At 39.0% G+C, this 20,222-nt stretch overlaps 1 protein-coding gene across 8 annotated transcripts in view; it reads left to right on the forward strand.

Moving 5' to 3' along the window:
- The window catches only part of NOL4 (nucleolar protein 4), a 191,058-nt gene that overhangs the window by 32,870 nt on the left and 137,966 nt on the right, over positions 1-20,222 (forward strand). For all 8 annotated transcript variants that reach the window (XM_083823471.1, XM_083823465.1, XM_083823470.1 and 5 more), the window contains 3 exons: positions 10,172-10,283; positions 10,795-10,907; positions 14,913-15,045. In XM_083823471.1, the coding sequence (XP_083679597.1) occupies positions 10,172-10,283; positions 10,795-10,907; positions 14,913-15,045 (358 nt within the window). The remainder of the gene's footprint in view (positions 1-10,171; positions 10,284-10,794; positions 10,908-14,912; positions 15,046-20,222) is intronic.

The following is a 20,222-nucleotide window of genomic DNA, read 5'->3' on the forward strand; positions in this document are numbered from 1 at the left end:
AGTCACATGGCATACAATTGTGTTTTCTGGTTTTTGCTTTATTTCTTTCTTCCAGCTGGATTAGTACAGCAGCCTTCACCCGCAAGTTTATGTCTGAGATCTTTCAGTAGTGCATAACAACATACAGTTTACAAATAAGGAGGGCCATGCTTCCTGTGCCATAAGGGCCAGATCCATTGGCTTCAGTAGAGATGTTCTTACTGGTACAAGCAGAGATTTTATTCTTTCTATAATGGTTTGACAATTTCTCTAATAGCTCGGTATTAATTCATTGCTATTAATAGGATGTAGTCTGAAAGAAGACTTATAAGGTATTGTCACAACTTTGCTAAATGAGGTGCTGTACTTCAGCATATGAATGAAGTTTCCTTATAGTTTCTTGCTGCTGACTAAGTATTGTTTTTGGCTTAATGGTATGAAAACTTGTAACTTGCTGAAATTGAAAAGGCCAGACAGCTACTAGGTACAATGAGAGGAGTGTTGAGAGGGCAGCTGCCAAATCTGTATACACTGGCTGAGGAGAGAAAAAATATTTCTAAGATTTTTAATTGTGTTTTATTGCTTGAACTAAACTGTTTGGCCACTGCCTTAAAATAATGGTAAGTAGCTTTTGTGTTTAGTGGCACAAATATAACACTTTCTTTGCTTGTGGAGAACTGACAAAACATGTACTACACTTTCCCATGGTGCTTGGGATGTATGTGCTTCCTTAGACTCCGATGGCCAAGTTTCCATACACAGTGATGTGATAGTGCCAGGAACACAGAATGGTTGAACCTGGTCTACCTGCCCAGCTGCTGGACCTTTCTGCATGGCCCCAGAGGGATGGAGCAGGCAGGGGACTGTGCATGGGGTCCTAAGGTGATCTGTCACCCTGAATACAGTGTTCTTAACCTTAAAATCAACCTGCAGTCATGCCAACTATTTTTAGAGAAAGGCAACCAAAATATGTGGGCACTCCAGGTTTTTCTACACATATCTCAAATTTTAGCCAGAAGAAATAGCTTTCTTTCCACTACCGTTCCCCACCACCCCGCAGGTATATAACAATCTTTACTATGTATCTCTGAATCCCTTTACAAATATTTTATTTATAGGCTATTTCAGACAGTTTGTTGTGTGATAAGCTCTTGGCAAGGCTCCTTATAATTTGTTCCCAGCAGTATTGACCTGAAAGTAGATGTATGAAGGAAGACACCAGTCATCTGGGTGTGCTTTGTAAGGCTTGGAGTGATATTTCAGGATGAACAAACACAAACTGTCTAAATTAGTTTTCATCTAACACCTCAGCCATTTTTATACTTGGCATTGTGTTTTAGAAAGCATTAGAAAAGTAATATTTTCATTGACCTTTATCTTTCTATTTTGTTTTACTTCAGTAAGCTGTTCAAAGGTATAGATCTCAAACTTTGTAGAATAATATATAAGCATAAAGAATGTTGCCAAGTATAAACAGAGTGCTTCAAGTCATAATCCCACAAATGCATAGGACGTGTATAATATTTACTATTACAGATATTTATAAATAATATTTACTACTGTATAACGTATACTAAGTATAATATTTACTGCTATAAGAGTCTCGTGATTCCAGGTCAGATAAGAAATTTGTTTATTGTGAACAGCATGAAAGACAACTAGTGTCATTTCCGTGAGAACAATTTGTGCAGATTCAATAGCCTACACAGTACTTTTCATTTGATGTTAACTTTTATTGTAATTGAGACATGGGTTTACTACATTGCTATGAGCAGATAATCAAGGTGCCCAAATGTAAATTTCTATATCATTACCAAAGTCTGTAATATTTTTGTATTCATTTTATTGCTTATTTGTTTGCTAAGGGCATTGAGTCATATTTCCCAAAGATAGGATTCACACATATAATTTTAAAACATTTCCATAGATTGAAAAAAAGAAGGTAAAATGACTCCAGAATGCCATGTAGTATCTCCTTCTGTGATGATGCTGCAGGAAAGAGGTATTGTCTTGGGCAACTCTCTTACAGAAATTGTACCCTAAGAGCTTTATAAATCAAACTGAAGTACTTTGGCGGGGTTTAATTTTATTAAGTGAATTGGAAACAAGATTAATTTAGTCTTGTTTCTTTATTCACAAGTCAAAAGTGAGTCGTCTGTAAATGTTGACATCTGTAAATGTATATAACATGCATAAGCATTCACCAAGCAGTCTGAGTGAACAATTTTTACAGGAAGGGTTGTTTGCAACTGTATACTACAACTGCTATTTGTTCATAATTCCTGGCATGTGATGACGACTGGAATGTTTTATCAGAAAAACAACTGGGAGAAAGCCACCCCACATTTTGTACAAATTGCTAAACTTTTGAAATTCATAAATACTGTCATGGATTTTCAGTACCTGAATATTTCTAAAAAAAATAGATGGCACAGCCCTAAGAGTTGCAACATAGTAATTTCAAGTAATTAATTTGCTTATATATGTATGAATCTCTATTTTCAATTGTGAACCTCCTCCATTCAAAATTTTGAATAGTACTCAAGCATGATTAGAAAGGTAATGAAATTGTCAAAGGTAACTTAATTAACCACTGCATTTATATGGAATAACAAATTTGGAATTTGTAGTGTCTTTTCTCTTTTGATAAACTGTCACCCCAGATGCTGGAGTACTCAAATACATCAGTATTTCTCTCTGAAAACATGTTCAGAACAGCTACAGGCTCAATTACAAATCTGTATTCTATAGTGACTTGTTTATATTAACTGTGTGGAAATGAATGGTGTTTTTGCAACTTATTTCTGTGTGACTTCCTACAGTGGTGCTGCACAGGAAGGTAAATATGTTGTGGTGCTTGGTACCTCTAAAGGAGCAGCATATTGGAAGGGAGCTTTTAAAATTTTCATGGTACAGTGGTGTACCAAACTCAAACTTTAGGATTTCTTGGCACAAATTGGTTATTCAATATTTAAGCATTGGTTATTCAATATTTAAGATTAGAATAAGGTCCCATTTTTTTCTTCTCTGAACACTAACACAAGAGAAGGGAATTGTACATATTCTGTGTGGATGATGTGGTAGAGTAACCTTGAAAATATATGAAAAAGGGTGAGCTTCCCATTTAGCTAGCAGGTTTCATGCTCATTTCAAGTGCTTGACTTGTATACAATATAAAATTGATGGGCTATGTTCCTTGCCAGCATAAGTGTACTTGTAGGTAGACTTACACCAGCAAAAAAGAAGACCTGACTTTGATATGTAAAATGAAATCAAGAGTTGTTATGCTTTTAAATTATATCCAGAGTGTTGCAATATTGACATTCATCAAACGGAAGGAGTACTTAATAAGGCATTTATAATTTTGGTTAGTTCCATGGTTCCCAGGGAAGTTTACAAATAGGAAGGCCTTGACTGGGAGATGATTCCCTCACAAATGCAGGATATGGGACACAAGGCCAGGCCAAGTCTGTGGCTCAGCAGGAGGACAAGTGACTAGGGAGGTGAAAGGAGAGTGGTCTCTGGTCTGAAGAAGGGAAACATCTCTGCCTCCTCCCAGGTCCAGCTCTGAGTACAGTTAGGCCAGACTTCATGGTCAAGAACTGTTTTTAAGAGTAGATTTTACTTTCCTGTAGTATTCTGAAAACAAACAAACAAACAAACACACAAACACTTTAGATTTTTATGTTATTTAAACAATAAACTATGAAGAGTAAGTTCCTCACCTCCTTAGTGTATTACATCTGGACAAAGCTTCCATCACTAAGTGAGATGTCTACCTGAGAATAGATAGTGTAAGTCTTGCAGCCACCTTAAACACCTGAAATTCTATGCACTTGAATACTTTTACCTGTGAATCTGATATCTGCCTGTTGAGCCGGCATAGCCACAGTGCAAAGCCTTGAAACATTGCAGCAGTGAACTTGAGTTGTGAATGGGTTGTGAAGTCTGAGCAGGGGAAATGGATCGGTTAATAAAATTCCCAGTCCATGAATGAAAAAAGAGCACTAAGATGATGAGCTGGAAAGGAAGTAGGCATGCAAAACATGTGGGAGATATTGATGTGTCAAGGGAACGTAGCTAGAGGCAAGACTCTGATCAGAAAGGTAGTACATAAATATACAACATCTGAGGAGTAACAGGAGTCTATTAGGTGTGGGGCAATATCTGGGGTCCTGTTCTCCATCCAGCTCTTGCAGTAATGAATATTTTTCTGTCAGCCTAAGAAAAACCTTCAAACTGTGAAACATTACATGACATTTTTCCACTCTCAAACTAAGAATGTGCTTGTGAGTGCCTTCTAAGCACCAGACTGAACATGTCTTCTTTGGAGGAAAAAAAATTAAAAAACCACAGGTTGCATTCCCTTCCAGTCCTTCCTTCCCTTGATCAAACAGGGTTAAAGCATGTTTGTGCCCTAGCTGGTCTCCATCCAGAGCAAGCGTTATACTTGGGAAAGCAGAAGAGTATGAGGTTTGTGCAGGGCCTTAATACACTAAAGTACTTGTATCCACACTATTCCTTTGTGCAAGGTGAAACATTTAAGCCCCGTTCACTTTTTTTCTTCTGACTTGTTCCTGCTTTCTTGCAAAGGGTAATCTTTGAGTGTCCTGGCAAGGAACCAGCTAACAGGTGCTCCCTATCGCCTTCCTCTCAGAAAGATGGCCCTGTTACATGGGGAGGGAGCGGAGCTGTGAAGGAGAAGTTGAGTATGAGAGAGAACAGCATTTTTCACAATATAGCAGGGTAGTGAGCTCTTGATAAAACCCCCAGCAGTAGTATATCTGCTTTCTTACATCAGTCTTCTATTCTGACCTCTTGCTGAGGAAAGGAGAGGACTTTCCTTGTCTGGTTTGCCCTCCTGTCATCAAGAAACCCGTTTCTGCCACCTGGTTTGATGGCTGTGGGCCCAGGAGAGATTTTCATCCTCTCTCTCTCTCTCTCTGTCTCTCTCTCCTCTTTGAATTCTTCTTTGAGTCATCTCCCCTCCCCTCATTACCCTTAATTAAAAAAATATACACGCACACCAAAAATTCTCTCTGTTCTGACACATCGTATCATCCAGACTACACATACATTCTCCATGTTAATGCTTTAGGGGTTAATAGGTTCACTTGTAAAATTTCACTCTCTTTCCTCACACTTGTCTTTCCTACTATGCCATATGTGTCCTAAAAATCTGCCTTTCAGTTTAGTGTTCATTAATTTTCCAAATAAAACTTTTCCAAATAAATGTAGCTCTGAAAGCTACATCATCAGAACATCCTGCAATTAAATCATCTGGACGTTGGGGAGCAAAAAGTCAATTTTGCCCGTTTTCTCTGCCCGCAGTAACACAATGGGAAGGCAATATGGTTCTCATAGACAGTTAAGGCATACTTCACTTAGCTCCAGTGTAAAACAGATTACATGATCAGGTACTGGATTACTTCCCTCATAGTAGTTGTGTTCTGCATAGGATCCAATAGATAGCACATAGACCAATTCCAAATTTAGAAGGCCTTCTTTGCTGGGTGAAGTTTTGGAAGGGTTAATATATGTCAAAATCTGTTATATTGTAGACTTCTTATGAACAGTGGAATAAATTCATAAAAGTTTTGACTCTTATGCCACTAATGTCAGCTATGTTTTTATTTTCCTTTGTGTTCAGAGTTAAAACAAAATATACGTAGGCCTGCATGGACTGTATTGTTAGGGAATGTTTTGCTTCTTAACCTGTAACTTTTGGGGCTAAACTAAACACTTATTATTTTGGCACTCTTTGCTTAATGCTCCAGATGTCTAGTTTCTTCTTCATATTTTTTCCCTTTACAATATTAACAGCATTCAGCTGTAATAGCTATACCTAGCACACAACACCTAAACATCGACCTGCTAGAATCTGCATATTTTCTGGATTGTCCATGACGTGGGATACATGATAGTGCATTTCTACAAAGGAACAGAAGATATACTAATGTGCAATAAAACCTCCAGTAAGAATAAGGAATTATATAAAGCTACTTCTGAAGCATCACATTTGAAGAAAGCATGTGTATAATTTGTTTTTAAAGCAATCGAAGTCATATTTCCCTCTTTGGATGCACTCTGGGATACTTTATCAATATGGTAAATCAGATGCAATCTGGGATATTATATCAGTATGATAAATCAGCTCTGCTTGTTCTCTGGTTGGTAGAGACACGTGCATGACCAGTTTCCTGTAAATGATACCAAATATATGCCTGTCTGCATCATGAGTGTGTGGATGTAAACAATGTAATATCTCCCAATTTAATTCAATTTTCTGTCTTTTTTTTCTCATTTTTTTTTTTTTAAGAATTGCAATAATATTATTTATATATAATAATATTATTTTATTGCAGGGCATCATTGAATGAGATGGTCTGGCTATATTTTTTTTTAGTTAGCTAACGGCCTTGTGAAGAGAACTAGGAACAGTACTACTGAAGGCAGTGAGAATATACTGCATCAGTGAGGACTGAGTCATTATTGCTTTCTTTCAGATAGAATGGAGGTTAGAAACATTTTTTTTTTTTTTTCTGATGAAGTCAGACCACTAAGGTATTTCTGTGTAGTTACTTACAAAGTGTCATAGGCCTCCACATTTTGCTCTGAAAAACACACAAGCCATCTCCATGAACTTCATCAGTCCAACCTTGAGCTCAAGCTGATAAACTCCACTTAGAGGTAAAATACAATATTTTGTATTCAACCTTGTGTTGATTTTGTTAGAGATCTTCTAGTCTACTGCTGGTGCTAGGCCAGCTGGTTCAGAGCACAGCCAGAGCTAGCTAGCAAGCTGCTATCTCCATCTCAAAAAGTAGATGTGCCCTTCTTCAATGAGAAAAGCAAATAGGAGTCTGCATTGCTGGGGGGTGTGAGACTTTTTTTTTTTAAACTTTCTGCCACTGAAAATTGAAAAGAGATTTTTTAGATATATTCAAGCAGCAAGATTAAGGAAAGTTGTGGGTCATGTCCTCTACATATCTCTTTTAACTTGATACCTATTGTGTTATGCCAATTTACACAAGCTGAAGTCTTGGCCTGTAAGTGATTGATATAAATTACAAAGTAAACACGGGAAGAAGTTGGTGAAAACTGATGTCATTTAGGGAAGGGCATCCTTAAAACTGTGTTGCAGTGGGAGGTTGGAGACACGAGCATCTGCTGTGTGGAAAATTTAGTTATAAAACCCGGTTCCCTTATAGTCAGTGGAGCATACCTATCAAATCTGGGACTTAGCTCACTTGCTTTCCATGGAGGATTTTCATCTTTTCTGAGCAGAAATGGAATTTTGACAGAGATGTTTGATTAGAATAAATGGAGCATTCCTATCAAATGCAGGCAACTAATGAATCCATGGGTAAGCTCCATTAATTTCAATACAGTGTTAAATGCGTTAAATGTTATGAGAGAGAGCTTGCTGCATATATGCACTTAGCAATTTTCTTAATGATAAGTTCCATCTTATTTTCTGTCATTTCATATTCCATAAAGTCTGAGTATAACCAATGTTTTCAAACCTGGAAAGGTAAATAGGCATCTGTTCAGTGGTACAAAAAAACAAGTAAAATGATCTGAAATATATTTGGTAGGATCTCCCACTCAAAAGGGATTTCATTTAGTTCCTGCATTTTCAGATAAATTGTTTTGGGCCCAGGGACAAGCTATGCCAGTTCTTCTCACAGAAGAATGTTTGCTTTTACACTAATCCCCTTCTCTCCCCCCAAATAATATCATGCACCATCACATGTGGTGACCAGCAACAGGACCCAAGGGAACAGCATGGAGCTGGGACAGGGGAGGGTCAGGCTGGGTGTTAGGGAAAGGTTCTGCACCCAGAGGGTGGTCGGGCACTGGGACAGGCTCCCCAGGGCAGTGGTCACGGCACTGAGCCTGCTGGAGTTCAAGAAGTGTTTGGACAATGCTCTCAGACATCGGGTCTGATCTTGGGGTGGTCCTGTGTGGAGCAAGGAGTTTGACTTAATGATCCTTGTGGGTCCCTTTCTGAATCAGGATATCATATGGTTCTATAATTCTATGAAGATTTCTGTTATATTTTTTAAAAAAGAAAACAAACAAACAAACAGGAAAAGGCAATATACAGCCTGAACAACAATTCCATGAACAGGATGGAATAATTCTTATTTTATAGTGCATAATTTCCCATGTATTTCCAGACCAAACTCATGTCACATCAAGAAGCACTAATATAAATTCCACCTATATTCCAAAATACAATGTCACTGATGATTTTGGTCCACAGGGTTTCAGGAAATGTGACTTTCGACACAGGTTAAGTAGGTGACAAACAAGCCAAGAAGAGTGTGAGAGGGATAGAGCAGGTAATTCTCCCTGCTCTTAGCATCCTTGTGAGGAGCACAAGCTATTTGTACAATATTTAATCCCATTTACATCTAGTTAAAGGAAGGTATCTTGTCCTTTCTGTATGCACACTTTCATACACCCCACCTCCATCTTTCTGCACTTCCTACGTAGACTTGGATCAACATAGCCTCTTTATAGGAAATTGAATCCTGCTGCAGGTTTTACAGTAAGGGAATACAAGTGGATATCAGCTGATTCTTCCTTTAATCTCTATTGCTGGGACTTTGTCTTTTTTTTCGGGGAACATCTCTATTGCAAAAGAGTCACTTTGGTTGGGAAAAGAAGGGCTAGAGATTCTTCAAAAAGCTTGCATTGTTCTGTATATATATATATATGTCCTGTAAACATGGCAGTGTATAATAGAATCACAAAAAAGCCATGGCTTTGCCTGGCAATGTCTTGAAAACATCCAAGTTTGGAGATTCTTTCACCCATCTGATAAACCTAGCCTGCTAGTGGAAAAGTTTTTCCTGATGTCCTGTCTGAATGTCCCAAGCCACAGTTGGTGGCTGTTGTTGCTGAAGTTGGTGGCTGAAACTCTGAAGGTTTTCTCTCCACAGTTCTTGTAACTCCCCTTCAGGTAGTTGTGGGCTGCAATTAGATCTTTCCCTGCCTCATAACTTACTCTTTGTCACAAAACAAACCCAACCCCCTCAAATCAAGTCCAAGTCAGTTGCTCTGGGCTCCAGCTGCCGTGGTGGCCTGCCACAGGGCCGCCTTCTGCTTCTGAGCCATCTTCTTGAACTGTGGAGGGGCAAACCAGACACAATGTTCCAGCTGCTGCCTTACCAGCACTGAGTAGAGAGGTATAATAACTTTTCTTGATCTGTTGGCCATATGCTTAATGTAGCCAGTATGAAATTTGTTTTATCTGTGATCAGAGTTTGCTGTTGGCTCATTTTCAACTTGGCACCAACCATCAACTCCAAGTCCTTTTCAGCAAGGCAAAAATGTCTATAAAGATATATGCATCCCTAGAGAGAAAGGGGGAAAAATGCAATCTTTCAAAACAGCAATAAGGAAGGACTTCCAAGTCCTTCCTCCTCTCCTTTCTCTTTCTTCCAAAAAAAAATAAATAAATTCCTCTGACCCTCTGACATGTGTGAGTATGTGGTTGGAGAGAATGATTATATTGAAAGAAGGAGACAACCAAAATCTATTCTTTCAATGCATCTCCAGGTGATGCACAATCTCTAAAATTGAGTGACTTCCAAATTCTATAACTGTTAATAAAAATAATTTACCTGCCCTGCAATATTAAATCACAAGCTTTCCAAGAATATCTTCACGAACATTCAAATACAAAGTTAGAATAGCAAGGAAACTGTCATCACTGCTAATGCACTGAATCCTGTATCTGTCTACATATTGTCACAATCAAAACAAATAGAGCATATAAGCCAAGCCTTTTTTTTTTATTGATTATAAGAAAAAGATTGCTTTTCAATGTTTTTTTTTTTTTTCTAAAAAACAAAACAAAACAAAAACAGCCCCTCAGCAGGAAGCCAGTTATGTATGAATATTTTTGTTGAAAGGAATTGAAAAAAACTATAAACGGAAAATGAAGCCCCTATTGATATGAGTGAAATTTTGTTCAGTATCTACTGTTAGCCACTAGATGAGAAGTAGGCAGACTGGATAGATGTTTCTTGAAATTCTGTATAGTATGCAGAACACTCTTTCATTGTGCTTCCTGGCATTATATGAAAATATGCATTATTTGGAAATATAACGATTAGTTCTGTTAAGTCATGTTCAATCATCTTATATAATAACACCTATATTTTGTTATTCATTTCAGATTTCAGAGACCTATGCCTTCCTACCGAGAGAAGCGGTGACACGATTTCTAATGAGCTGCTCAGAGTGCCAGAAAAGAATGCATTTAAACCCAGATGGAGCAGATCATAAAGGTAGTTTTAGTGTCAAATAGTGGGATGTAAAGTAATTTTATTTCTAATACCCATTTATATTTGCCTAGCTTAAGTGAGGGTTCATAAAAATTTGGTAGACTGGAACAGTTCAATAAGTCAGATCATCTCATTTACTTAAGCTGGAAGGTAGTGAATCTTCTGCTTTCGCTTAAGGATGAAGTGTAATGCCATATGCACCCTCGATAGAAAGATGATTTTATCTAGAGGAAATCATTTATTTTGCTAGGGAAATGTTTATATGGAGGCTTAAACATAAGGAATAGATAGACCGCATGTGCTGTAGTCGTTTGGGATAGACGTACTCATCACTTTTCAGGTTTCAAACTTGATTTTCATTTTTCTTCAGGAGATTTCCATCTGCACAGCCTACAAGCAATTGAAAATGCCAAAGTTAGAACTAAATGACATAACTGTCTGACTTTGACTGCAGAGTAGGCTGAAGTAACCTCCACAACTAACATATAATGCATAATAAATGTTTTTATTACAGATAATGGAAAACCTCCAACTTTGGTGACCAGTATGATTGATTACAATATGCCAATTACCATGGCCTATATGAAACACATGAAGCTGCAGCTACTAAATTCACAGCAAGATGAGGTACAAACTGAAACCTTTTAAATTTGTTTTTTGTTGTCTTGTATACTTTGGTGCTTGTCTTTGTGGTAGCCAAGTAACAGAACTGAAGAGTGATGTGGATCCCATCTTTATAATTCATTGCTAGAATAGTAACTCTGAAATCAAACCAAGGCCGTGTGCAAGTAATCAGTTTGAGAGAAAATGTCATGACTTAATGCCCTTCCATGGTTGGGGGTAATATGTTGTACCTCTTCAAAGAACCCGAAGGTGCCCTCTTACTGTCTGAACCACTGGAAACGATAAGGGGGGCAGCATGTTTGCCTCAGACTTAGAGCTATGCTCAGCAGTGACTTTCATTGTCCGTGTCTAGAGAGCAATACCACCAAGAGCTGAAATGAATGCCACGATGTTCTCAAGGTTAGTAGCCAGGATGCAACACATTACAGTGAGATAGATGGAAACCTTAGCAACATCAGCTGATATCTATAAGGCAAAAAGCTTGATAAATAAGAGTAGGGGTTTCTTTTGAAACTTCAAATAAAAAGACAGTGAACAAAAAAAGGAAGAGACGTAGGCTGAGAATCAAGCTTCTTAGAGAGAACTGGAGTTGAATTGCTATGAATTCATTTCAAAAATTATTTTTGTGATTTATTCAGATTTTTCTCAGATATTAAGAAGTACTTTGTCAATTGGAGTTATCCAAATTATTTGCAATAAACTAATTTTCCTAGAAATATGTTCATTTACCATTTGAACTGTCAAATACTTAGAAGCCCAGCCATGTGCCAGCCAAAAAGCAGTCCTGCATGCTGTGTCCTTCTGCCTGACTACAAGATTTTTTATTATTATTATTTTTTTATAAAGAAAACCTCCAAAAACAGCCTTAGCATCTGGATTATGCCAAAGACCCTGACTGACTCTTGACTTTTGTGGAGTCAGCCAGATTTGGTTTCATAATAAGTAGCTATGGGCTAGTGCTGGAGATATATGAATTATTCAACACCCCATAGAATGAGGATTTTGTCACTGTTGTAGAAATGTCAGGATCCTAGTTTCACTTTTGCCTGATATATTTTTTTTAATATTTATTTATTTTTATTGGGGAGGGTGTGGGGAGAGATCCCCAACTCTGTGTTCTTCACACACGCAAATGCAGCCTAGTATGTGCTGGCCCTTTTTAGAAATCTGACAGCAGGATTTCAAGCAGCAGGAGGTAAGAGGCTTTATCCCTGCACTAGTCTTAGGAGTTAAAGGACTCTCTGGTTTCCCCACTTCCCCTCTTTCAGAATTACTCATCCCACAGTAGGGTCAGGCACTCATGATGGATCAGGGCCATCTGCCACAGTGTCTCTATAGCCTGAATGTTTTGGTGTTGTCCTTCTGGTCTGATGACTAATATTTTCATTAAGCCATTTTTTTCATCTGGATGAACCAGTGGCAACAATACAGGGATAGCAGGAAGCAGCATTGCTTGGTATCTCTGTGCCCCGCTCAGTTTTGTAACTCTGATGTTACTGTGTATGAAATGTCTGCAGTGCTGGATTTATAAAAAGAAAAGTAGTTTTTGACATGTTTTAGTCATAACGTGTTTGCCAGGGCAGAATGGATACAAGGAGAGTTCTCAAGATAATCTTCGCATTGTTTCTCAAAGCAACATGGCTAAGAAGTTCTTTTTTAATCCAGGCTGTACATTTCTTACACTGAGAAAAAAAAAAAAAAAAGACAGTGAAATGTTACAGTACAAAGCAGGAAGATTCCTGGTGCATACATTCAGATTATGTCGTGCACTTAAAAACATGCTTGGGTTTGTAAGAAGGTTCTGTTTCCAAGGTTTCGTCAGTCCTATCTGTGTTCTTATGGAGGGGGTGGAATTGAGACAGGAGTGAACTGAGATGCCACAACTAGCTAGCGTGGCGTTTGAAAGCCTCCAAGTTCTCTCATCCTCAGTTCATCATTTGTCATTTGAGGCCATCGATGAAAGGGAAACAAGCTTGATCTAATAGGAGAACTCATCCACATAAGGGAACTTACATCTGTGCTGTTAACTGGTACAAAGGCCAGTGGCTACCAGCTGTGCTCCCCTTGCCTGTGGGTACACCCAAATTCAGAAAAAAGTTTTACATGATTTGTACAGTGAGGTGGAGATGTTCTACACAGGCAAACACAGGCTGCCCATGTTTGGAGTTGTTTTTTTATACCTATGCAGGTAGCAGATAGCCAGAATTGCGTTATTGGGAGCCCGTACAGGTTGCCCAGCCTCAGAAACAGAAAATGTAAGCTGCTGCTTGCTGATCCCTGCAGGGATCAATGAGAAATACCACTGTGCCTTAACACTAGCACAATGTTCTGGAAGATCTTGGAGAATTTGTGTCCTGATCTTGCTTTATGAGAAAGCAGCATGCATTTTCTCTACATCTCAGAACCAGTTTGTTGTGCATCTTGGCTCCATCTGTCTGGAGCACAAGGCTGGTGGACACCAGCTCCCCGTGCCCAGCTCACGCAAGGGCATGACTCTTTTATTTGCTTCTCGCCCTGTCTGGGCAAGGTAGAAAGGTACCCACTAGAGAAGCCCTCACTCTTCCATTTCATTATATTTTTATTTTTATTTAAATAAAACTTTGAGAACAAGCTGTGTTTGTGCCATTACGTGACGTTGTCCTGGTGTGATGGTGCAGAACAGCATCACCTTGCATGCTGTTCCTCTCTCAATCCTGGATGGCATTTGGTAGTGCCATCCTGGTTCAACAAGAAACACCCACGCAAGCTGGAAACAACACCAAGATCCAAGACAGGAATTGATCTAAGGGCCAAATGCTCAGAAAGAAGAAAGAAAAAGTTAGCACCTGTAGAAACCAGTTCACAATAAATACACGGTAAATCAAATTGTAAACTTTGCTGTTTTTCTAGGTCACTTCTGGTAAGTGATCCAGAAAACAACAGTCTGTTGTTTGTTAAAACAAAGTTTTAAATTTTTTTTTTTTTAAAAAAGACTTATGTTGACTGGAAAAGTATTTTAAGCTAATCTTTAAGGGATACAAAGTTATTTGCCTTATTTTTCTGTATGCACTTGAAATTGCTTTTCTTCACAAGAGTAATTATCTCAGAAAAATTGTTACTGAAAATATAGCACTGTAGGTTTGTGTGTTGCCTCCACAGCTTACAGAATAAGACTTGTGAATGCTAAATTTTTAATCCATAAGTGGTTGCATGAACTTCAGTGGGACTGAAACAAGTGAAATTAAACACGTATTATACACATATTAAACACGTATGTGAACGCTTGTGGGACTAGATCCAAAACTGTTTTGCTTGTGTAACTGAGGACAAACTTTCTGATTGGGACTTTTTGCACTCTATTATCATCCTTAGAAGAGTCTCTGTAATTGGACTTGATGGATAAGTCATATTAAAGATGTATGAGTTAGAATAAATTCCAAGTAATTTTCATGTGATTATATTACTTTGGTTTGCCATTTACTTTCATTTGAGCATGATAAACAATATTCATCATTTTCATAGATGCATCTGTAAACACAATGGCAACGTAAAGGTGATGCCATGTTAAGAGAATTTGGTTGTGGTTTCTTATTAGGTCAAGTTTCCATTTAGAAATATTTTACTGTAAGTGGTATGCACAGGGTTACTTGCTTTGCTTGAGAAAGGTGGAAAATTCAGGTACAGAATGTGGAGAGCTCTCCCCAGCCATGCCTGAGTAACAAGGACTTTGCATGGGGTCTCTAGTTACAGCCCTGTTTTACAAAATGCTATGGAAACAGTTATGAGTGTGGTAATGCAGTATCATCATAGTTGATCAAACTGCATTTGTCAGACTATCATATCACACAAATGCTGCATGTTCCTTGTTCTTTATGTGCTTTGCTTGTTTGCTTATATACACGAAGTATTACTATGTGAATGTGTTCCATGCCAGGTATGAGTGGAATGAATAAGGGTGGGTGAGCTCCACATATAATGTGAACAGCATGCAATGTTTTCTGACATGTCTCTGAAACTTTCAATTTGCAGGATGAAAGCTCTATAGAAAGTGATGAGTTTGATATGAGTGACTCTACTAGGATGTCAGCTGTGAACTCCGACCTCAGCTCAAATCTCGAAGAGAGAATGCAAAGTCCTCAGAATCTCCAGGGCCAGCAGGATGGTAAGGTTCTCCTTTCACATAGAAAATGTGGTATTGTCTTGTCACTCTCCCATTCTGTGCCTTCATTTAGTACCTGCTGTGTCCTTTTCTTCATAGCGAGTTTCGTTAGGTAATTTGAAATGTATGTTCCCTTTGTATCAGTGTGAAGAGGAAGAAGCTGGTTGTGTTTTTTTCTTTTCCTTTTTTTTTTTTTCAAGTTAATTTACTTGTTGCTTAGGCAACAGGTGAGTGCTTAGATCACTATATGTTAAGTGTTATTATTTTATTATTTTTATATATGAAATGTGACCATACACAGGCATAAAAGGAAATGAAACTCAAACCTTTCCAAGGCAATCCAGAAGGCTGAGAAAATTGTTTTTGGTGGTTGAAGTGAGGGAGAAGGGAGAAATATGTAACAGAAGTGTAGTTGTTTGGGAGCAAGGAACAGGATGCGATATTCAGAAAAAAGGATGAAAAAGACAAACTCCAACAGAGAAATAGAGATAAAAGATGAGAAAATACGACCAGCAGCCTTGTAACTCTGAACATTAATTATTTCTGGGTTAGTTGCAACGTACAGCTAATTTGTTGGTGAAAGAGATGGAAGTCTTACTTTGCATAGAAAGAGCACAAATGAGTACTCTGATTTCAGCCCTTGTTACAGAATGAGTTAGATAGGCCTGGTTTTAAGTTAAATTTCTCCTTGGGTGTGGAACTCATGCACAGCCTGTCCTATACAGACTGTTATGGTGGCTCATGGGTGGCACATGAATGAGAAACACCCAAAGTGCAGGTGTGTTCTGTTGCTATCAAATACAACCTATTGGTATTCTGTACATGTTACTGTGTAATTTCCTGAACATGTGTGCCTATTCAGAAGGGCTTCTTATATTTCTCCTGAACACTATATATATGGAATTTGACAGTTAAGCTGGATTCTTTCCATTTTTTGCATCATCCTCAGTTGTTACCTTGTAAGGGTATGTAGGTTAGAAAGTGTCTGTGTTGCACAGTGACTGACAGGATCTGGCTATGGGCAGGACCTTCTGCTTTGTTGCTCTCTAGACAAATAAAGGAGGAGGATGTTAAAGATGATTTGCTAGGCAATTCTGAACAAAAAGCAGGGGAAGCCAGTTCACTTTCCTGCTAAGTCTGACTTTTCAGGGCTAGTATGTAATAATACTGCTAACTCAGAGTTTTCAGGGATTCTTTGGAAGGTGCCAGTTTTACGTGTCTGGCACTCAGTGAAAACGGTGCTTTAGAGGTTATCATTTACATGTATACTCAATCTATTTCACATATGAAGTATTTCCTAATAGTAATTGTGTGCATGTGTAACTCTGAAGTAAAAATCACAGCTCAGTGCCATAACCTGGAGAAATGCCTGTCATACATGTCTTAATACATTCTGCAGCCAGAGTAATGCTCCACATCTGATTATAGTAGAACATACGTACGAATGATAAAATGCTGCAGAGCTGTCACTTGCTATTTAAAATCTGTGGCAAATAAATGCACTGTGGTCTTTGAACTACAGGTAGTGTGATCTTACAGAGTTGTTTTAAATCTCTCTGCTTTTCTTCGCCTCCTCCCAGATGGCACTTGCTCACCTTCTTAAGGCAATACTATTTTTTGTTGATTCTTCTGGCTAAAGCATCAGCTGATAGAGAGATCTGAAATAAGAGCTTTGCCTGCCTCATGGTTTTCCTGTGTTAGATGCTGTCAGGTAGCAAACCTGAGTGTGGCCAGTTACAGCAATACTGTGTTTCAAGATATTGGAGAAGAGGCTGAAGGAGAAACTGGAAGACATCAGAGAAGGGGAAGGAAAGAAGAATGATAGGAGAGGGCAGGGGTGGAAAGAAAAAAGAAGACTGAAGGAAATGAATGAACATGGAACTTAAGAAGCGGGACAGGAAGGAAGGAAGACAAAGGGGAACTTAAGTGAACCTAACTGTAGCATTCCTTTTGCTGTCACAGCTTCTACTGTAAAATTTCACAAATTTAATACTTAATTATAGTGTATGCCCACCCAAATTATCACTTAAGCATAGATGTGTGTGTCTGAAGTGATTCCTTCTCCTTTACCTCGAACTATTTTATATGTCCACGAGAGTTTTTGTCGGCCACCACATACAGTCTACTGATAAAGACACCTGACATGTGGCTTATGTGGAATGTGTTTGCTGCATTTTGGCAGGTGGAAACTTACTGCTGTGTGTGATTGCCCATGCACGCATGGTTGGGAAAGGTGCCTGTGGTGGAATGGGACAGCTGCCGCAAACGTGCCCTCACTGGTAGAATGATTTGCTAATGGGAATTGTTTGCTAACAGGACTCACTGCTGCCTGGGTTGGATTAGTGACAGATCCAGAATTGGTGTGTTCTGCCACTGGGCATTAGCGTGGCCTTCCATACAAGGTGGTGTAAGAATATTTTGGGACATCTAGCATTCTTTTCCCATGGATTTCAACTGATTAATAGTACAATATAATCAGTGTACCCTAGAGGAATCCAGTGGTGGGTCTGGCCATGCTAATGAGGGATAGATGGGGACCCTTCTTCCATTTCAGTTTGTCAGAGCACCGTGGAATGCTGACACTATGTCAAGAGAACAAGATGGTTTCATGCCCTTTTACCTGTAGCTATACCTGCATCATATTCAATCAGGTATTTGCCTTTGGAACCCTATTGCAGAGATCATACTAGAAAATTTGACCTGTGGTTTCTCAACATCTTCTAGTCTAGTACTCTGTGTTCTCTGTTTCTCGTGGTTAGGTCATTTGAACCTGAATAGAATTAAGGCAAGTATGAGAGCAACCCACAGTATTGGCTGAAAGCAATTGACTTCTTCATCCAGGAATACCATGGTCAGTAGAAATGTGCTGAGAAGGAGGACACAGAGAGGGAAGGTGTGTGTTTGCTTGTAACGGATGGGCGTTGATACTGCACAAAAGTCCAGGGCTCTGCAAATGCGCCAAGGCTTTGTATGATTCCCTGTATAAAGAATATTAGATTGAAAGGAATGAAGAACTGAGGAAAAAATGAAAAGTAGAGAGAGCTGGTGAATTCTACCCATAGTAGTGAAACTGCCACAATACTGTGAAGGACAGTTCCCACTTTAAATTAGCCTTTGTGTGCTTTTAAATAACAGGGCCTTGAGTCACACCTGCTGGTGGATGGCTGAAAATAGCATCGTGAGCACCTGCAGGGCTGCTGCAACTATGGGGGAGGAGTTGGAAAAGAGCTGCTGCTCTTCCCTGGGGAGTTAGAAAAGGAAAGCAGCTCTAATATGCAATCGGTTTGTTCCCCCAGCTGGGAACGGGGTAGGGCTATCTGGTTACCAGTCCCTGGGAGCTGCTTTCCCTAGCAGCAAGCTGGATAATAGGGCTGCAAATTGCCAAAGTGTTCCTTTCTCTTTTGCACTCCCCCCCTCTTGCTTACCCCTGTTTTTTTGGTTACCTATTCTGGGAGTCTTGTCTGCTTCCTTATACATATATGTGCTACAGCTCACTTGTCCTAAGCTGGTTCTTGGGGTGAGTGCTGCACGCTGCTCATCTGCAGGCAAAGCTCCCACATGACAGCTGTCTTTGATTCTCCTTTTTTCTAATAATGCTCTAGGGACTTGGATGCGAGTGGATCAAAACCTTTTGCTCTTGTCTCAGACTGCAGGCAGCAGGCAAGGTTTGCCAACTGAGTCTGAAATAAAGGAGATAGTCTTTTTTTTTTTTTTTAAATTAGGAATTCAGTGCTTCAACCTGTACAAAATGATTTCTGTAGCAAAAAAAAAAGGACCTCTAGACAGGTCTGTTTGAGGGGCAACAAGATCTTTTGCCCAGAGGCAAAATAGGAGTCTGGTTGCCTTTGCCTGTTAGCTGAAGCTCTGTGCAGAACAGCTGAGTGTGTTTTGCTCACTTGCCTTGGTGGTTCATTGGTGACCAAGGCACAGGAGCAGAGCAGGGGGGCTCTAATTGGACGAAATGTAGAACACGCACAACTCTGTCCCTAGAAGAAACAAGGGGCTAAATTTGATACCTCACCATGTGAACTATGAAATAAAAATCAGAGATGAGGCTATTTGTTTGTAAATCAGTGCAAGATGGAGAATTCTCCTGTTTGCAGTTTTTCTCACTCTACCAAGGTACAGCAAAACATTTTAATGCTTTGTTTGAGTTTGGGTGGAGGGATTTATGTTCACTTCAGTCCAGTTTGTAGAAAATTATAGTTATGTATGTATATATATTTATATAGAAATACCCCTCACAGACATTGTGTGGAGACTGTGCTTATAGAGGTTAGATATGAAAAAACGTGTCATGATTCAACCTTTGACAGGGGTTGTGATATAATCTTAGACCTGGAGATTAGTAATAAGCTTTTCCCATTTTTTGTTTTCAATTTACAGAAAGTTGGGCAATAGTACTGTAATGTAGTGGAGGACTATTCCTTCAAGTAGCTTGTGGTCATTTGGATGGTGCCGATTCTTTTTCCGTAGCATGCTTAAGTTGCCAGGCTTTCCACAGTGTACATTTAGGAGGTGTTTAAGGTTCACTTGAACCATCCCTTTCTCTCATATGGTGTTTGTGGTAAATGGAAGTTTAGGATCATCTAAATACCTGTTTTCTACATCGAAGATGTAATCATTAATCAGCAGCTTCACCTGAAACAAGTAACAGTAGCTGATTAAGTAGTTAAATCTGTGCCTCTGTGCAAGGGTGTGGAGTTTACTAGAACCATGCTTGCCATTGTTTTTTTCTCTCTGAACTGAGCCCAAGCCAAGTTTTTAATCCGTCTTTCCATTCTGAATTGGTTGTACTGTAGTAGTTCTTTCTGCTTTTATCTTTGTTCCACTAAAACCTGGACTCTGTCTTACAATACTGACTTTTCTTTTTCCACAATGTAATTTAAGTGAGATGCATGGGTTCAAACACCAAGTGAGATGCATGGGTTCAGGCCAAAGTGAAGACAGATTGGCAAAGGAGTATATTGGAGTAAATCCTCCCTGCTGTTGCCTATGTTTTGACTGTGCTAGTGATGTAGAGTAAATCAAATGGTAACAAAGCCAACACGAGAGCAGGAGATTCTCAGCACTAAACCCGTTGCAATCTTTTTGCTGCTAATTAAAAAGTCTCTGTGGAAATGCTATTTTAAATTAATGTACAAAATTATTTTACATTAAGGGGGATTGTGCCTTTAACT

This window comes from Anser anser (genome assembly GCF_964211835.1).
Source record: "Anser anser genome assembly, chromosome: 2".
Taxonomy (NCBI): Eukaryota; Metazoa; Chordata; class Aves; order Anseriformes; family Anatidae; genus Anser; species Anser anser.